This window comes from Rousettus aegyptiacus, unplaced genomic scaffold, assembly GCF_014176215.1.
Source record: "Rousettus aegyptiacus isolate mRouAeg1 unplaced genomic scaffold, mRouAeg1.p scaffold_m13_p_5, whole genome shotgun sequence".
In the NCBI taxonomy this organism is placed as follows: domain Eukaryota; kingdom Metazoa; phylum Chordata; class Mammalia; order Chiroptera; family Pteropodidae; genus Rousettus; species Rousettus aegyptiacus.
The window spans coordinates 106,457,040-106,474,323 of record NW_023416308.1 but is presented as its reverse complement, the minus strand read 5'-3'; the positions used below and the strand labels follow the sequence as shown (position 1 = coordinate 106,474,323).

General features: G+C 49.4%; 1 protein-coding gene across 3 annotated transcripts; it reads right to left on the bottom strand.

The window, feature by feature from the left end:
* Positions 1-370: 370 nt before the first annotated feature.
* On the bottom strand, positions 371-15,550 carry ACCS (1-aminocyclopropane-1-carboxylate synthase homolog (inactive)). 3 transcript variants are annotated; one of them, XM_016146833.2, is made up of 15 exons: positions 15,408-15,550; positions 13,928-14,218; positions 12,628-12,687; positions 10,713-10,783; positions 9,545-9,614; positions 8,990-9,056; positions 6,923-7,020; positions 6,328-6,405; positions 5,487-5,587; positions 4,441-4,530; positions 3,204-3,249; positions 2,964-3,105; positions 1,277-1,440; positions 1,038-1,191; positions 371-900 (listed from the first exon to the last, which is right to left on the bottom strand). In XM_016146833.2, the coding sequence occupies exons 2-15, from the start codon at positions 14,216-14,218 to the stop codon at positions 803-805; spliced, it is 1,530 nt and encodes a 509-aa protein (XP_016002319.2). In that variant the 5' UTR covers positions 15,408-15,550; the 3' UTR covers positions 371-802. The 3 variants fall into 3 exon arrangements, 2 of the variants coding, with proteins under 2 accessions (XP_016002319.2, XP_016002320.2); XM_016146834.2 differs by having other exon boundaries at positions 1,298-1,440; XR_001597154.2 differs by lacking the exons at positions 371-900; positions 1,038-1,191 and adding an exon at positions 2,433-2,562 and having other exon boundaries at positions 1,329-1,440; positions 2,964-3,249.
* Positions 15,551-17,284: the final 1,734 nt, after the last annotated feature.

Here is a 17,284-nt window from a genome sequence, read left to right as displayed (position 1 = left end):
TCAGAACAGAAAGCATCTTTGGGTCTGAACTAAAGCACCCCTGGGAATGCAGTAGGCAGCCTTTTGCATTCTTAGGATAGAAAGGCCAGCCTGGGTCAGCTGGTCTCCACAGCAGCCTCAGTTCATGGTCCAGCCCTGTGTCTCCCCCCACAGTCATGACTAAGTCACTCTGATTTGAGATCATCAGTGAAGGTGGCTTCTTCCCAGGAAAGAAGAGGAAGAAGAGCATCTCAGAGTCAGAGGCGCCCCTCCTGACTCTCACATGGTCTTGTTCACCTGTCTCAGGCCCCAGGTAGGTGTGCATTAGGCTCACATATCCCAAGTGTGTGCAACACAATGTGAATATTTAGAATTCACTCCTTTCTCCTTGTAGTTTGGAAATTATCACTCTTTTTTATTTGGGGGGCATACTTCCTCATATGCGTTGTTCCTTAGACTTGTTTCCTTGGCAGCAGAGGAAGAATAAAAGTCTTACTAAAAAGGTGGTACAGGTTGTTTGTTTTCTTTTCACTTCCACAGGGAACTGAGGGCAGTCACGACTCCTCCGTTCTGTAAATCACTCATAACAGAGGCTTCTGGTTTCTCCCAGTTTTGTTTAATAAAGGGGGAGGGGAATGGTCAGGTCGAGCCACAACTTAAGGAGCTTCCCACTCCCACCAAAAGAAGCAAGGAACAAACAGTTCTTCTTCATGGGCAAGGCAATCTTCCTGGCAAATGGCTCATTCACAGTCAGTCTCTGCAGTTCTGAAGACCCAAGTCGGCAGTGACTGCCAGGCCCAGTGGCCACGAGGTAACAACCGGCTCACCTGTGCTGGCCTCTGGGCTCCTGGGTCTGATAGGAAGAGGGGTCTTCTGCCTTCTGGGATTGGCCCTCGAGCACCTGCCGGACCCTCTGCATCCCTGGGAAAGGGAGGTGAGAGCTCTGTCAGCATTGATGGCTGGGTGGGTGGGGATGAACAAGCTGAGGTGGCTGAGGCCACACGTGGGTCAGAAGGAAGGGGACAGCAAGGAAGGGGCTGGGAAGGCAGACTACTCACCCAGGCGAAGCCGGTGGGCCTTGTCTGAGAAGACCAGGCGGAACCACCCGGGCTCTTTACACTCAAAGACCTTGCCAGCGGACAGCAGCACCTTGTTGTCCAAAAACTTGCGCCAAAGTAGCATTTCCTCCTCAAAGGTGAGCTTGGGCAGATACTGGGAGGAAAGAAAGGGCTCAGGATGCTGAGGAAGATGCCCTCGTTCTTCACCTGCTAGAGGGAGGTTTGAACTCCTTCCCCACCTGCAGCTCCGCCTGCGTTACCTTCCTCAAGTCAACCCAGATGAAGAAGCCTGCCCCTCGGCTCAGGAAAGGGATCCCCAGGGCCCTGAGCTCTCCAGAGACATAGGTGTGGGCGGCCTTGAGCCGGGCGTGGTTCTCCGGCAGGTATACCTGGTTGATCCAGTCTGGATGAAAGAGAATCCCAAAGATAAGTCTCCCATCAACCTTGAACTCTGCCCTGTGAGTCTCAAATGCTGAAAAGAAAAAGGCCGTGAGCTGCCAAGACCAGGTGAGCCCTTCCTCTAAGCAGTTGATTGAGGGGTGATGGGAATATTCAGTATTGGGTATAAAGCACCTTAAATCTGATACTTGACCTTGACAGCTCCAGGTCCTACAGACAAAGTCCCTTTGAAGGCAGAGACCCTAACCAAAGGCTAATCCACTCACAGAGCGATGCTTCTCAGTCACACAGGCTGAGAGGCTCAGACCCCAGGTGGCCAGTGATGAGATGTGGGGCCTTAGGCATCTTCACCTCCCTCATCCTCCTTTTTTTATTAACTTTTTTTTTTTTTTTGGCGTCAAGTTCCATGAATTTTAACACACGTATAGATTTGTTTTAACCACCACCAGAGGATAGTGAACAGTTCCCTCTCCCCAGAGAATGACCTCACGCTCTCTGTTTATAGTCCCATCATCCCCTTCTCCACAACGACTGGTCCGTTCTCCACCACTTTTCCAGACTGTCATAAAAGTGGAATCATATACAGTAATAGTGCAGTTTGAGGCTGGCTTCCTCCACGCGGCCTAATACCTTTGCAGGGTAGCACTCCGCTGTGTGGACGTACCTCTGTGTGTTTCTCCATTTATCTGTGGAAGGACATCTGGGTTGTTTCCAGTTTGGGTGACGGTGAACAGAACAGCTATGAACACCCACATAGAGGATTTTGTGTGACCATAAGGGGAAATATCTAGGGGTAGGACTGCTGGGCCATTTAGTGTGTGCTTAACTTTACACAGTCCCACCAGGAGTGCAGGAGCATTCCAGCTGCTCTGCATCCTTGCCAACGCTCGATGCTGTCACTATTCTAAAAGTTTTTGCCATGACAGCAGGTGTGCAGGTTTTGGTCCTCATTGTCCTCATAAATAAAAACAATGGGGAAAATACAGGAATACCTACTTCCTAGGGTTCTGGGGAGGGACAAGTGAGAAGACGCGTTGAGAACATCTGGTAGGGCTCAACAAATGGTGGCAAGTACAGGTCCCCTTTGCTATCTAAACTTGCTATCTGAACCTGGGAACAGATAGATCTGCATAGAGAGAGAGTCCCATTAGAACATTTTTCCTTAGTAGCATCCGCTCTTTTTTAAATATTCAGAGCTAATAATAATGAGTTCACACTGACCCATGCCTATTATATGCCAGGTACGATTCTAATTGAATGACAAATTACAGTTATTAACCCTACAAGACAGGTACCGTTATGATCCCTGTTTTACAGATGAGGAAACTGAGGCTCGGGGAGGAGAAGGGATGTGCCATGCAGCCGGGATGTAAGTGAGTTGGGCATGAACTTGGCCTGGGCCCATGGCTGGAACTCTCAGATACCACCCTAAATTCTTCTAGTGCTCAAAGCATCCTTGATCCCTGGCCAGTCCCAGACTGACTACGACCCTCCCAGATTCTCAGGTGACTAGGCCCAGGCAGTCACCGTGGTCCTGGAGCAGCTGTGCCATCTGGTACTGGACCAGGCCACTGAGGCCATGATAGCGGCAGAGGGAAGCCACTGCAGTGGCCACGTCCCGGTTTTCCGTGTACAGCGTGCCAAAGCGGAGCCCGGACATCCCGAAGTCCTGCAGGAGAGAGGCGCCTGAGGCAGTAGCCAGCCCTCCATGGAGGGAGCCAGTGCCCCCCACCTCCCTGCCACCCTCAAGGCCGGCCAGGAACCCACCTTGCTGGTGGCCCACATCACGTGGGTCCTCTGGGGGTCAGGCAGCCTGCAGAGAGCACAACGTGGGAACAGAGGCGACAGACCCGCAGGAGCCCACCCATTTGGTTGAACCCATGAGGAGATGGACAGATGAATCTGGTTCTGAGTCAAGCCCTGGTTTCATTTCTTGAATCACCAATTCGCACACATTCCTTAGAGCAGGAGTCAGCAAATGTGGCCTGCTGCCTGTTTTTTTAAATAAACACCGCCACGCTTTCATGTGTGTACTGTCTACGCCGCTTTGGGGCCACAATGACAGAGAGACCATGTGGCCTGTGAAGCCTAAAGTATTTGCCATTGGATCTTAAAATGTTTGATTTAGAGCATAGCTCAAGTGTTGGTTCCTCAAACAGACCTCTGACCACCTCCCAGCGGACCAGGCCAATCCTCTCACGGCTCCCTAAGAAACTTCTCTTTTCAGCACTTAATGAAATGACTATCTGTATATTTAGCTGCTAAAAGTTCCACATAGAAAGGGCCTATGTCTTCCTTGTTCATTGTTGTATCCCCAGCACCTCGCGGTGTCTGGCTCAGAGTAGATGACACGTCACTACTTCCGTGTGTCTTGCTTTTCTAATCCACAAGTGAAGGGGAGTAAGAGCTCATGCTCCATGTACCTGGCAGCTCTTTGGGAGGGTTAGCTGAGAGGAAGGACTTCGCAGGGCTGAAAGGGTTGTCGGGAGATTGTGTGAGATACAGCATTAGAATCTCTGAATGCCAGATTCACAGACTTTACAGATGACCTGGTCCAGGTGTTTCTGAAGGTGTTTTGGCCACAAATTCTTGGCTCAAACTAATTCTAATAAAAAAAAAAAAAAAAACCCAAATAGCCAGAAGTGTGTGATACATGCAAGGGGCTCCGGAATATTTGCTGAATGAGTGAGTGAATGAGTAAATGAAATAATGAAGCTGAAGCTACTACAGGGATGAAGAAAACAGCAATGGCCAGATTCCCACCCGCTTTTCGAGGAATCCTGCTTGGAGCTCTCGGAAACCCCACGGAACAATTTGAAAACCACTGATCTGGCCCGACCCTCTCATCTTCTCGCTACGGGCTCTGAGGACAGTGGGATCAGCTGGGTGGAAGAGGAATCACCCTCGGGCAGGCCGTGTCCTGTGGGCAGTGCCACAGAGGGGCCAGGGCACCATGAGTGGGGTGGGTGTGGTGGCGACGTCAGCTCTGGTGGGGCAGCCTCACCTCTCCAGGCCGAGGACGCTGCGATACCCAACTGAGTCCTCAAACACGGACAGCATGTAGACCTCATCCACCATCACGTGCAGCTCGTGCCTGGGCGGGTGGGTGGGGGCAGGTGGCAGGGAGGAGAGAGCTTGGTTTACAGGCCAGAAGCACCCCTTCCGGCGGGGGGGGGGGGGGCGGTGCGGTGGGCAGTGAATCAGAAATCCAGAGGAGCCCGGTCTAGCCCAGGGTTACCAAACTTGCTTTATCCAGGAACAATCTGGATATTTGACTATATTTTTCAAAGACACAGAAAGCCACACACACAAAGCAGGTGACAGTGGGGATTTTGAAGCCCAGGAGGGAAGAAGCTGAGCCCTTGGGCACCCCACAGTTAAGTGCAAGACAGCTAAATGCAAACAGATCTAGGTTCAAGTCTGGCTCCACCCCCACTCTAAGACTCAGCAAACTGGGGGTACTAACGGTATGCAGTATGGGTACCAAACAAGGCCATTGGGAGGATTACGTGAGATGGAGCATGTGAGGTGCTTAGCAGGGTGCCTGGCCCCTAGAGTGTACAATACACTATAGCTGTTGTTATAAAAAGAAAGAAAGAAAAGAAAGAAAAGAAAAGAAAGAATAAAGAAAGAAAGAAGAAAGAAAGAAAGAAAGAAGAAGAAAGAAAGAAAGAAAGAAAGAAAGAAAGAAAGAAAAGAAAAGAAAGAAAAAGAAAGAAAAGAAAGAAAGAAAGAGAAAAGAAAAGAAAGAAAAGAAAGAAAAGAAAGAAAGAAAGAAAGAAAAAGAAAGAAAGAACGAAAGAGAAAAGAAAAGAAAAGAAAAGAAAAGAAAGAAAAGAAAAGAAAAGAAAGAAAAGAAAGAAAGAAAAAAGAAAAGAAAAGAAGGGAGAGAACTAGCATTCCACAAACCGGTACTTCCGCACTGCACTGCCAGGAGGAGGTCAAAGAAAGTGGGAGCCACAGAGGAGAACACAGGGTGAAAGGACCCCCAAAGCCCCCGTCAGAACCCTGACCTGCCAAATGCTCTGTAGGGTGTGTGGAATGTCTCACCTCTTGGCAAATTCCAGATACTCCTGCAGCTCTCCTGGAGAATAGATGTCACCCAGAGGATTCCAGGGGTTGATGAGGATGAGACCTTTGACCTTCACGCCCTGAAACAGTCCATGGGGCAGGAGAAGACCCTCAATTCCTCCAGAAGGGCGAGAGCCACATGGTCCCACAGTACGGGGCTGGTCACTGGGCAGGCTCCCAGGACGGTGTGATGGGACCCTAGTCACCACCCAACATGGAGCACACAAGGGCAGAAAACCACGCCTGCAGCATCAGCCATGAAAAAAACAAACACACACAGAGAAAAAGCCCGGAGAGAAACATGCCCAAATGCCAGTAGACGTTGCCTTTGTAGGTAGAATTATGGGTGGGGGTTTGCACATTTAAGATTCCCACAGTGAATACGTAATGACTATGATTAAAAAAAAAAAAAATTGACAGATTTTTGAAAAGTAGACTGGAAAGGAACCACTGGAGGACTACTGCTCCCTGCCTTTCTTCAGGGGGCCTCAGATCCCCTCAAAGTGAGAGGGTCTACCTCCTCAAATCGCCAGGGAGATTGTTGAACTACAGACTTTTAAGCTCCACCCTTGACTTGCTAAATCAGAGTCAGGCGAAGTTGGGGAGGGTAGCATTTTTAATCAAGTTCCCCAGTTGGTTCTTTGTACACCGAGGTCTCAGAGTCCTCCCGTAGTGAGAAGCCCCTCTGTGCGCAGGCTCCTATTTAAGCCCCAGAATGGTTCCGTGTCTACCCTTAGCCCCATCAAAGAGTGCCAGCCCTACCCTGCACCCTACTCAGACCCACCCACTCCCAGCTTTGGATTTGATTTGATCCCCAGACCTCAGAATTAGCTCCTTGCAGGGCCATCTCCAGCTTCTTCACTGTGAGCTGGAAGGGGCGTGTGCCTGGCTCAGTGACCTGGAAAAAAGATCCACAGTCAAATTTAGTGAACCTCCCCCAGCCCCCCAAAAAACCTAAACTCTGGGGGCCTCTCCATCGCCCTTGGAAGAGTCTCTGGAAAAATACAGGTGGGTCACTCCCTCCTCACCACCAGCCACCCCCACCCCATCATATCAGGGGCATCCTTATCACTCAGGTTTCAGGAAGAGGCCCCAGAGATCCTCTGATTGAGGTCCAAGGACTTCCATGTTGAGGTGTGCTCTGCCCCTTCCTTACCCCACCATTTCGGTGTGGCCTCTCTGGGGCTTCCCTTGGCTTCTTCATCAACCTCAAAGATCTCAGAGCTGGGAGATGGGGAGCCCCTGGGGAACCCAAGCACAGGCCATGGGGAGCAGAAGCCTCTACTCCCCTTTCAGCCATAACCCCTGAGCCCTCAGCATGGACTTCATCCCATGTCCATCCTCAAATTCAGATTCAGGAAAGTCTTGGCCTGCAGGAAAGTCAAGGTCCTACCTGGGGTTCCAGGAACTCTTACCTCACTGTCCAGAGAGACACAGACCAGTTGAACGTTGCCATAGAGATACACATGCTGCTTGATGGCTCCATAGTAAGGGGCAGGGATCAGGAAAGCCTCTGGGGGCAGGAGTGGGCCAAGATCTGTCACCCTGTGGCTGGAATGCCCAGATGCCCTGGCCCCTGGCCCCATGCCTCTCCAAGCCTTCAATGATCTTGGAGAACATTTAGGAAATACTCCCTCTTTCAACTCCCAAAAAAGCTTGGATCTACCAAGATCAGTCCCTTTTCTAATAATTAGAAGCTAACACTCATTGAGCACTTACTGCCTGCTGGGAATCATGCTAAACATTTATTTGCATTTTATCTCATTTAATCCTCATAATCACTCAATGAGGTTAAGTGCTATTATCATCTTTACTGGTGAGGAAACTAAAGCTTTGAGGATCTCGCTGAGGCACTTGACAGGCGCAGTCACCCCAAGGAGACTCGGATCCATGAGTCGAAGCTATAGGGTGATGATGATCCGGGCTCAAGAAGTGGAAAAACTTGACAGCATACAAAATTGCCCAGAGATAGAATACGCGGCTTCAGGCGGAGTGAGTTCACCACGCCTGGGGCATTCAAACAAAAGGCTGAGACAGTTTGGTGGGGACGGGGTGACTGCAGAGCCTCTAGCTGTGGAAGAGGGCTGATGAGATGCCTGAAAGCTCTTCTCTAACACAGAGCTGAAGGCATTTATCCACTTCTGAAGAGGACCCATCGGGTCAAGCTGCTCTCCCTTCCCAGCCTCTCTTTAGCACAGTCCACCCTCCTCCCCCACAGCTCTGGAAGGGGCAGACTTTGTCCTACATGTTCCCCTCCCCAGCCACAGAGACTGGGCCAGAGGTAGACAGATGACCCAAGGGAGCCAATCCAGTGACTGGCAAGAAACCCAACACGTTTTCTCTCTCAAGTCTTAGCTCTCAGAAGCGCAGACGCTTGTGAGATGAGAACGTGCCCATGAATAGAAAGGTCGCGTGGAATCGGGCCTGGGTGAGCACCACGGGGCCACACCAGAGCCAAGGAAGGTCCGGAGAAAGCCCTGCATCAAAAAAGGGGCAGGGAGACGGCGTACCCCAGTGACAGATAAAGCCTGATGCCGATCTCGCCCTTGATTGCTCTAGATCGTAGGAACTTGCATATAATATCCTGCCAATGAGTCTTCTTCCTATGGTTCAAATCCTGGTTACTACCTCTCTCTGCGTGTGATTCTAACAAGTTACTTCACCCCCTGTGCCCTAATTTCCTCATCTTTTAAATGGGGATAACCACGAAACCTACCTCACAGGGGTTGTTGTGAGGATTAAATGACAGACTAAGTGTAAAGCCTTAGGCCAGTGCCTAGAATGTAGTATGCGGTCAATAATATTATCATTATTAACTAAGCTGTGTTTGGGCCTCTGTTCCTGGCATTTAAAAACCGCTGACCACAGCGGTAGTCAATGTGTTCTCCACGGAACTGTGGCACCTGTAGCAGGTATTCTGGCTGCCTACTCAGCAGCTGTTCCAATTCTCTTCCTTGCTAAGAGAGCACCATATTTTCTAGATATGACCAGCAATAAGTCCAGGGAGGGTGGGCCTTTATCCCCAGACCTGAGGATAAACCAAGTTTGGTTTTAACCAAACACGATTCTCTTCCCCTTTGTGAGTCAGTTCTGGGCATTAAGATGCATGAGGAGCTCAGCTGGGACTCCTCTGGGAAGAATATCCCCATTTCCCCCTCCCGATGAAACAGAGACAGGCAAGGCACAACCTCCCTTCCTTCCTGCTTTAGGACATGCTGCTATGTGAGGATGCGACAGCCATTTGTGAGCATGGGGGAAGGCCAAGGTCGCCACAGAGACAACCCAGAACTCTGGCACCACGCTGACGTCACCTGGAACTGCTGATGCCTGGGTGTCTTGTCGAGCCGCTGAATTAAGCCCCCTGTAGGCTAGTAGACTATTAAGGCCAAAAGCATCCTGATGCAGCCCTTGAGGACACGTAGCCGGGGGCACGGCAGGCACAGGGACAGCTCCCACTGCTGAGCGGGCTGTAATCCACTTACCCCCCACCTCGCACAGCACGGTGGCCAGAGCGGAGAAGAGAGAGGCACAGCCATTCAGAACAACCACCTGAGGGCGACACATCGATGGGACAAAGATGAATCTGTTTGAGGAAGGATCAAGAACCTGTAGCCTCTGTCCCAGGATGGCATGGAGGGAGAGAGCCAGGTTGCAACTCAGTGCCCTCTGGGGCCCTGTCACAACAAAGCCACAGACCCTTCCTGACTAATAGTCAAGTTCATTCATGCGGCTCATTGGCTCATTCCTGAGGACCTGGCTCTACTGAGCAAAGAGGAGGGAGCTGCTTACTCGGAGGGTCTTACGCAAAGGCATGTAGGCAAAGAAGGGCCGCAGCACAAAGTGGGGCAGAAATTATACCCAAACTTTAAGTATCTCAGATGAGGGGGAAAGAAGGGAGGGGGCGTTCCTAATTCCACTCGGAACTAATCAAAACCAAGTGAAAGGCTGGTCCCAGCCTCACCTTACCGCCGGCCAGACACAAGCTGGGGAAGGGAGCAGAAGAACAGGATAAAGCAGAGAAGGGGGGCGCTACTCACATTCTCCGGTTTAAGGGGTGAGGGGCTCTTGCAGTAGAAAGACAGGAACCTGGCCACTTCCTCCCTGAGGCTGGAGATAAGACAGATGGGCAGTGCTTGTCAGAGGGTCCTCAACCCACAGTACATCCCGAAGCTCCTCTGGCAGCTGCCATTACCCTTCCCTGTTTCCCAAGAGGGCACCGTGATGGGTATTTGCCTCCACTCCTTGGCACCCGCCCCACCCCACTGCCCCAGCCCAAACACTACTCGCAGGCACAGAAACTTCCATTCTCAGTTCTAGGACAGCTGACGCCACCCAATCAGCAGCCTCTATATGTAGATCTAGCTAATAATAACAAATATTATTACTATAACTATTATCATAGTTATTATTGCTAATATTTATTGGGCATTTACCTTACACAGGTGTTATTTGGAGAATTTCATTCATTTAATCTTCATAACAACCCTATGATGCAACTACTGTTATTATTATTACAGTTTTACAGACAAAGGAACTGAGACCTGTAGGAATCAGGTCACTTTCTGTTAGTGGTATGTACAGTCCACACTCACGCCCAGTAGTCTCACTCAAGGGCCCACCATCCTAATTACTGTAAGAACACCACGTGCTTTGGAATGAAGACCTACTCGGTCACTAAGCCCTCAGGACACCATCTGATCCTGGTAAGTGCTCAGTAAGCACAAACTCGTTCTAGCGTCGTTTACCATCTCCCATCTTACCAGTAGGAGAAGGCTCCAGCCAGCTCCCCTTAAGCTGAATCTGGCTTCTCTAAAGCTATTGAGAAAATGGGAACAAAGACGTGTCACCCAAAGACCCTCCCCATGCCTCAGACCCAGAGAAACCAAGCTAGGGTGCTCCTGAGCTTGGGTGGGAATTGGGGTGGAGAGGTGCCAGTTCTGTGCAGATGCTCCAGGAGACCCCAAGATCACCAGACGTCCAGGACTAGGCCCTCAGGCTAGCGCAGGTTTCTTTGGCCTGCCACTATCGGCATTTGGAGCCTGATAATTCTTTGTTGCAACACCCCTTACTTCTACCCAACGAATGCCGGTCGCACCTCCCCTCCCAGTTACAACAACCATAAATGTCTCCAGATATTGCTATATGTCCCCTGGGGAGCAAAACCGGCCTGGGATTGAGAACCACGGGCCTACGGCAACTACTTACAACAGATGTCCCCTCCAGTCAGGGTACTGCAGCAGGGACGGCTCCACCCGCAGCATGTCGCTCTGACTCAGCTGGGGGCAGAGAGGGAAGAGCAAGACTAAGGGCTGCACACCCTCACACTGAGGGCCGGCGCTGCCACCCACATCCACCTGGAACCAGGGCCTCTAAAGCCAAGGGCTTGGTCTCCCCATCAAAGAAACTGTGAAAATGGGACAGTATTCTCATGCCCATTTTGATGATGAGGAAACAGAGACTCAAAAAAGTGAGGTGACTCAGCCAAGGTCACAGAGCCAGCAAGCAGCAGTGATGAGACAACACTCAGGATTTTTGACTCCTAGTCTAGTGCTCTTTATACCATACTGCTATCTAAAAAACCGGAGGAGTGGATTTGCAGAGGCAGTGCTGGGAGATGGTGCTACTCAGCTCCTTCACGGGGTGACAGAAGAGGCCCCAGAATTCAGTGCCGTCACCTTAGTCCTTGCTCCAACTTCTAGAGGGACTCAGGCGACTATCTTCTTGCAGGCTCAGCTCAACCTCACACTTTGGAAGATGTGGCCATCTCTAGGTCACCCCTACCCTGACCAGGTGCTGAGTTAGTGACTCCCAGGTCATCACGCATACAATAGCAAGGAAAGGTAGGGGACTTGGGCAGGGGGACCAAAGGAAGAGAGGTAATTAGCCGCGTGTATAAACTCCAGCCTTTCCCTTCTCCTTCATTCCCTAGAGCTACACTGTCCAATATGAAAGTCATTAGCCACACGTAACTATTAAACACTCAGTATGTGGCTAGTAAACTGAGATACACTGGTTACTAAAGACTTGATCTGAGAAAAGGATGTAAATATCTTATTGATAATTTTTTATATTGATTCTATGTTGAAATGGTCATATTTTAAATATACTAGGCTAAATATATTATTAAAATGAATTTTACCCATTTCTTTTTACTTATTTAATAGAACATTTAAAATTATATACGTGGCTCACATTTTATTTCTATTGGAATGTACTGAGCCACCTGGGCGGGGAGCTGCTTTGGGGAGCAAGCCCCTTCCTATACCTCTCTCCTCTTAGGGACTGAATTTGTTGCCTTTGGACACATCCCTTTGGGTTAAGCATCACTCTCTCTACAATCCCCAACTCTGACTCCTAGGTCTCGCGAGACACATTTACCAGGTGTTTCCACTGATTTGCTACACATGGCTTGCACCAGCTCAAGAAATCTGATTATTAAATTTTCAGAAATTTTGCAAGCTTTGTGAAGGCGGTGTTCCAAACGGCCATTTGAAAAATTAAATTATACAAATTATATATAAATTACATAAGTAAATTATGTTAAAAACAAAGGTAGTAAGTGTGGAAACAATAGTGCTCCTAATTACGTTTGCCCATTTTACTATTATCTGTGCTCTTGAGGTTATTTCTGTCTATGTGTCTGGAAGGGGGACATTGTACAAGTGTGGCACCGCGCCTCTCTTCCCGACTCTGCATGCAGTGATGTCACATTGGTGGCTTGAAAATGGCCATATTGGCCATTGGTAGGAGTATCTGCACTATGGGAACTAACAAAAGCTACAAATCAGTGTGGCATCCCGAGCCAGTTGTTCAATACTGACCATGCACCACTGAGTGATTCCCCTGAAAGCAGAGACCCAGCTGGCTGGAGGGACTGAGTGAAGGGAAGAGCCTGAAGAAATGAAACAGGATCAAGGTAGGGAAGTGACTAGCCCACGACCACATGGAAAGTTGCCCCGAAAGGCAGATCTAGAACCTGGACTCCTGACTCCCAGGACTCCTGACTCTCAGGACTGCTGAGGCAAGCAGGAGGCTCTTGTGAGGGAAGCATCCCAGGGAGTCCAAGAGAAGACAAGCCCCTGGAGCTGGTGATGTCACCCAGAGGTGCACCGGGGCTTACCCGCCAGGACAGAAGGTCAAAGCAGAGCTTGTTCTCACTGGTACCCAAGTTAATGATGCCCTGGAGAGGAGAGGTACAGAGGCAGCATGAGCATGGCAGAGGGGGGCTAATTAAATGTCAAGGAAGCAGCAAAGCAGGAGCTCTCTGCAATCTCGACCTTCTAAACACTCCTCCTTGACCTAGCTCAGTCCCCACCCTCTTCTCGGCTCCCCGATCCCGTCTCTCGGTTTCTAAAGCTTTGTTCAAACGTCATGTCCTCCAGGAAACCTTCCCCAAACCCCAGAAACTGTGAAATGTTTGTTTTAAGCTGCTCAGGTACTGTGTTAGACAGCAAAAGATAACTAATACAAACCCTCACTTTTTTCAGGTATCCGCTCAAATATCACCTTATTAAAGTAGCCTTTTGTGACCACTTCACATAAAACAGCAAATGCCCAGCCTACCCCATCATTCTTTATGCACTTTACCCTACTTTATTTTTCTCTACAGCACTTATCAGCATATATATATATACGTATTTATATATATGTATATATATATTTTTGTCTGTTCACTGTCTGTCTCCCCTCAACTAGACTCTAAACTCCACAAAGGCAGAAACTTTATTTTTGTTCAATGCCATAACCCCAGCATCTAGAACAGTGCCTAGCACTGGGTAGATGGTTGACAAATAAAAATTATTAAAGGGTTATTAGTGACAGTTCTCTGTCCTCTGAAGCTATTACTAACAATAATTTATAATAACATTAATTATTAAAATAGATAAATATATTATAAAATTATACATATTAACATATAACTGGTAACATTCATAAAAATAGCAGCTACCATTTACTGCATGCTCTATGTGGAAGCATTGTGCTAATAACTTTACATACCTGATCTCGTTTAATTGTGCCTGTTCTATAGAGCAGGCGTCATTATCTCATTTTATAGATGAACTGAGGTTCCAAGAGGTTAAATTATCTCAAGAATACACAACCCGTAAGTGAAACAGTTGTCACCCGAGCCCTAGTTTTGTCCCAGCTCTAAAGTTGAATAGTTAATGGACTTTGGGTCAGAATTCATATTAGAGCAGTTCATGGTTCTTGAAGTCCTGCTTCACAAATCAAGGTCCCCTTGATTTGGGGCATTTTCTGATCCAGGTAATAAACTGGGGCCTCCCTAAGCCACATTAGAAGCCCTCTTGGCGGTCAGAGGACTATAAGTCCAACCTGACGAGACCAAGCTGGGTGCCACCCTATGGGTCAGGGTGGGGTATCCCACCCTACAGCCCCTTAGAGAGGAGGGCTTCACTCACCTTGGGGTTCTTATCCTCATCATACTCATCCATGTGGTAGGTCCTGTAGCCCTCCTCAGCTGAATCCCAGAACCATTTAATGACGCTTCCTCTGGAGGACAGGTGGGAGCTATAAGAGGAGAATGTGGTGGTGGGACCACCCACTCCACAGAGCTCTGGCAGCTTCTGGCGAAGTTTTCTGGAGCATTCCCTTCCCAGACCATCCCCACAGTTGCTGTCCAGGCCCTGTGTGGAGGCTAGGCCCACACAGGCAGTAGGTGCCTTGGATTCCTTCTGAGGGAGGGTGGACATCTGCAAAAAAAAGAAAAACACTCAATGCCCGAGGAGTCCCTTCCATGGGACCAAGCATCAAAAACGAATTGGGAGTCATGGGGCCCTCTCCCCGCTCTGTCTCTTCCTTTAATTTTATATACTAATCGCATCCTGTGTCCCTGACTAGTTGTAACCATGTATGCAATCACTTGGGTAAATTCTGTTAAGGATTTATTCCGTGCCAGGGTCTGAGCTTGCTACTTTGACATGACTTTACTATGCAGCTGCTTTAATTTGTTTTACTTTTGCGGGCTTTTCATTCTGCAACCTAAGGGGTCACCAATGGTCTTTTTCCATTTTTGCTAACTATAGTTTTGAAAGGCCAGGTTAAAATTTTCTCACTTAAAGCAGAAAGAGCCTGGAGTCCGGCGGGCGGGAAGAGGGACCTTGTGGTGACTGCAGGGAGATGAGATTATATGTGGTCTGAAGCAAGCCTTGAGTGGGGTCTGAGGGGTGGAGAGTGCGGATCTCCACAAGTGCAGGCGCCCAGGCAGAGCTCCAGGGCCCCCTCTTCCTTCCCAATTAAGCGGCTAACTCAACTGTACAATGGGTACAATCATAACTACTTCACAGGGTAGCAGTGAGGGTATAAGAATTTCTGTCAATGTAGATAAAGCGCTCAAACAAATCCTGGCTCGTAGTCGAAGTTTAGTAAAATCTGTTATTATATAACTCTTCGTAGATTTCCCCACTCCTAATGCACAAATAACCGGGTAACTAGGGACCTTGGGGGCTCCCCGGTTCAATTTTGCTCCACGAAGTCTCCTCTGGGGTCCTTCCCTATTGGCTGGGCTCCCCTCGGTCCCTCCAGAGCCCAGGCCTGGAGGGAGCGGAGGCCAGGGGATCGGGGGCACAGCCTGGGCTCGGGGGCAGCCGGACACCCGTCCTGTGCCGCGCGGGAGCCCCGGCGGGGCGGCGGCTAGTCCACAGCCCGACCCCCGAGTGGGGACAGGCCTCGGATCTCGCAGCGAGGCGGACGTGGCGAACAGAAAAGCGCCAGCGCCTCTGCAGGCGGCGGACCCTCGCTAGGGACCGCTCCGGGTTCCAGGAGGAGGAAGCGTGATCCGAGCAGAGGGCTTCGAGACGGGAAGACGAAAACTTTTGCAAGAGTCCTCGAGCCCGTCACAAAGGCAGGGCTCCCTGTCTGCACAGCGGGAATCACACCGACCTGGCCGAGCTGGAGGAGCGTCGCGGGCACTCAGGAGACGCGCGGTCAGCGTCGCTTCCTTTGCCAGGACCCGCCCTCGGCGTTTTATGTGCGGGGGACGCGGCCCCAGGGCACCGGGACTGGGGACCGAGAGACTTCCGCGCGCGGTGGCTTTCGGGTTTGGTGGGGCTCAGTTCGCCCCCTAGCGACCGAGGCTGGAGGACGCCTCCGTGTGGCCTGCACGATAGGGGGCGCACAGGCGGTGGCACCGCTGGGACCAGGGCTTCCCAGACCCTCCCAGTGCCCGCTGACCGCCCAGACCCGAGGAGAAGCCGGAGGAGGGGAATGGGTAGAGGACCCAGACCCCCAGAGGAAGGCGGCCCGCTGCCACCTCCGCGCTCTGTGGCCTGAGCGCTTGGGGCTGCCTCCTGGCCGTGGTCTCCCCAGCTGGCTAGTGGGGGCGCCCTAATCCCTAGTCCTTAATTCCCCAACGTTGAGGCCGCTAGAGCCACTGAGGTTTCTTGGAAAATGTATGCCCGGTTGTGGCTTTTGAACATATTAAAGCGAGGGTGTCCTTACAACATCCTTCCCCTATGGGAGTTTTTCCCCCGGCGTTTGTAATTTCTCCCTTCTTCGATCTACAGAACACTTGTTGAATTCATTCTGACACGGACCCTACACATTCTGGGGCTCTGGCAGTGAGCTAGACTATCCGGGGCTCAGGCATGCGCAGAGCCTTAAGTAGAAGTCTTGCCTCCTGAAAGGACAGCCGCAGGTTTCCTCCAAAAAAAGTATGGCTGGGGAAACTTGACTGTCTTCTGACCAGTCAACGGTCTTCACTTCTGCCTTGCCACTTACTAACATTGTGACCTCGAGCAACTCTCATGACTTTTGCTGTCCTCAGCATTTTGTTCATTTAAGTCATAGAATTCTAAATAATTCAGGTAAGTAGTCTTATTGACGCCTGTATTGTGCCAGATCTCTACAAAGTGCTGGGATACAGCTATGAGCAAATCGAACAGTGGGCCTGCACGGTTGACTGGAAGGCAGACATACAAATGTGATAACTGTTAAGAAAGGAATTGCTGAGTGCCATGGAAGCATACAGCAGGAAGATTTAACCCCACCCCACAAACATGTGGACTACACATGCATCCATTCATGCAGAACACTTAGGAAGTGATGGTTAACTTCTGAACGATAAGTTCTAGTTAGCTAGTTGGACAATGGGATGTTAGAGCAATTGGAATATTTCGATAGGGCCTTGAAGGTTAGAGTCAGTGTAGAACATTAATGAACAGTACAAATCCAACACCTCTGGAACTTGCCAGGTTTAGGAGAAAGACTGGAGATACAAGCAGGGGTCAGGTCATGAATCTTTATAAATAAACTATGATAAGGACTGTGGATTTCTCACTTCAGGCGTTGGAAATTGTGTGTGTGTGTGTGTGTGTGTGTGTGTGTGTGTGTGTGTCTGTGTCCATGTAGATATACTATACACACACACAATTCCTAGAGCAAACAATGTTTTTAAAAATCGAAAGGTACAAAAAAAAACAAACAAAAAAAGACAATAAAATGGGATACTAAGTAATGCTTGATTAATCTGAAAGAAGGCAAGAAAAAAATGACACAAATAGAAAATAGCTAATAGTTTACTTAAATTCGACCATATTAATAATTACATGAAATAGAATGACTAAGGACCAATTAAAAAATCAGACTGGATAAAACACCAAGATACAAGTATATGGTGTTTGCAAAACACATGTTAAATAAAAATACAAATGGTTAAAAGTAAAATGGGAAAATAATAAGCCATGTAACTAACGATCATAAGATGGCTGTTATCCAAAAAACAGAAAACAAGTGTTTACAGGAATGTGGAGAAAGTGGAA

Excerpts from the sequence above, each read along its gene's own strand:
- ACCS (XM_016146833.2), bottom strand. The coding sequence starts at position 14,218 with ATGTCCACCCTCCCTCAGAAGGAATCCAAGGCACCTACTGCCTGTGTG. Across the intron at positions 10,784-12,627 it reads TTGACCTTCTGTCCTGGCGG|CTGAGTCAGAGCGACATGCT; the intron begins GTAAGCCCCGGT and ends CTCTGCCCCCAG. Across the intron at positions 3,106-3,203 it reads TGATGTGGGCCACCAGCAAG|GACTTCGGGATGTCCGGGCT; the intron begins GTGGGTTCCTGG and ends TCTCTCCTGCAG.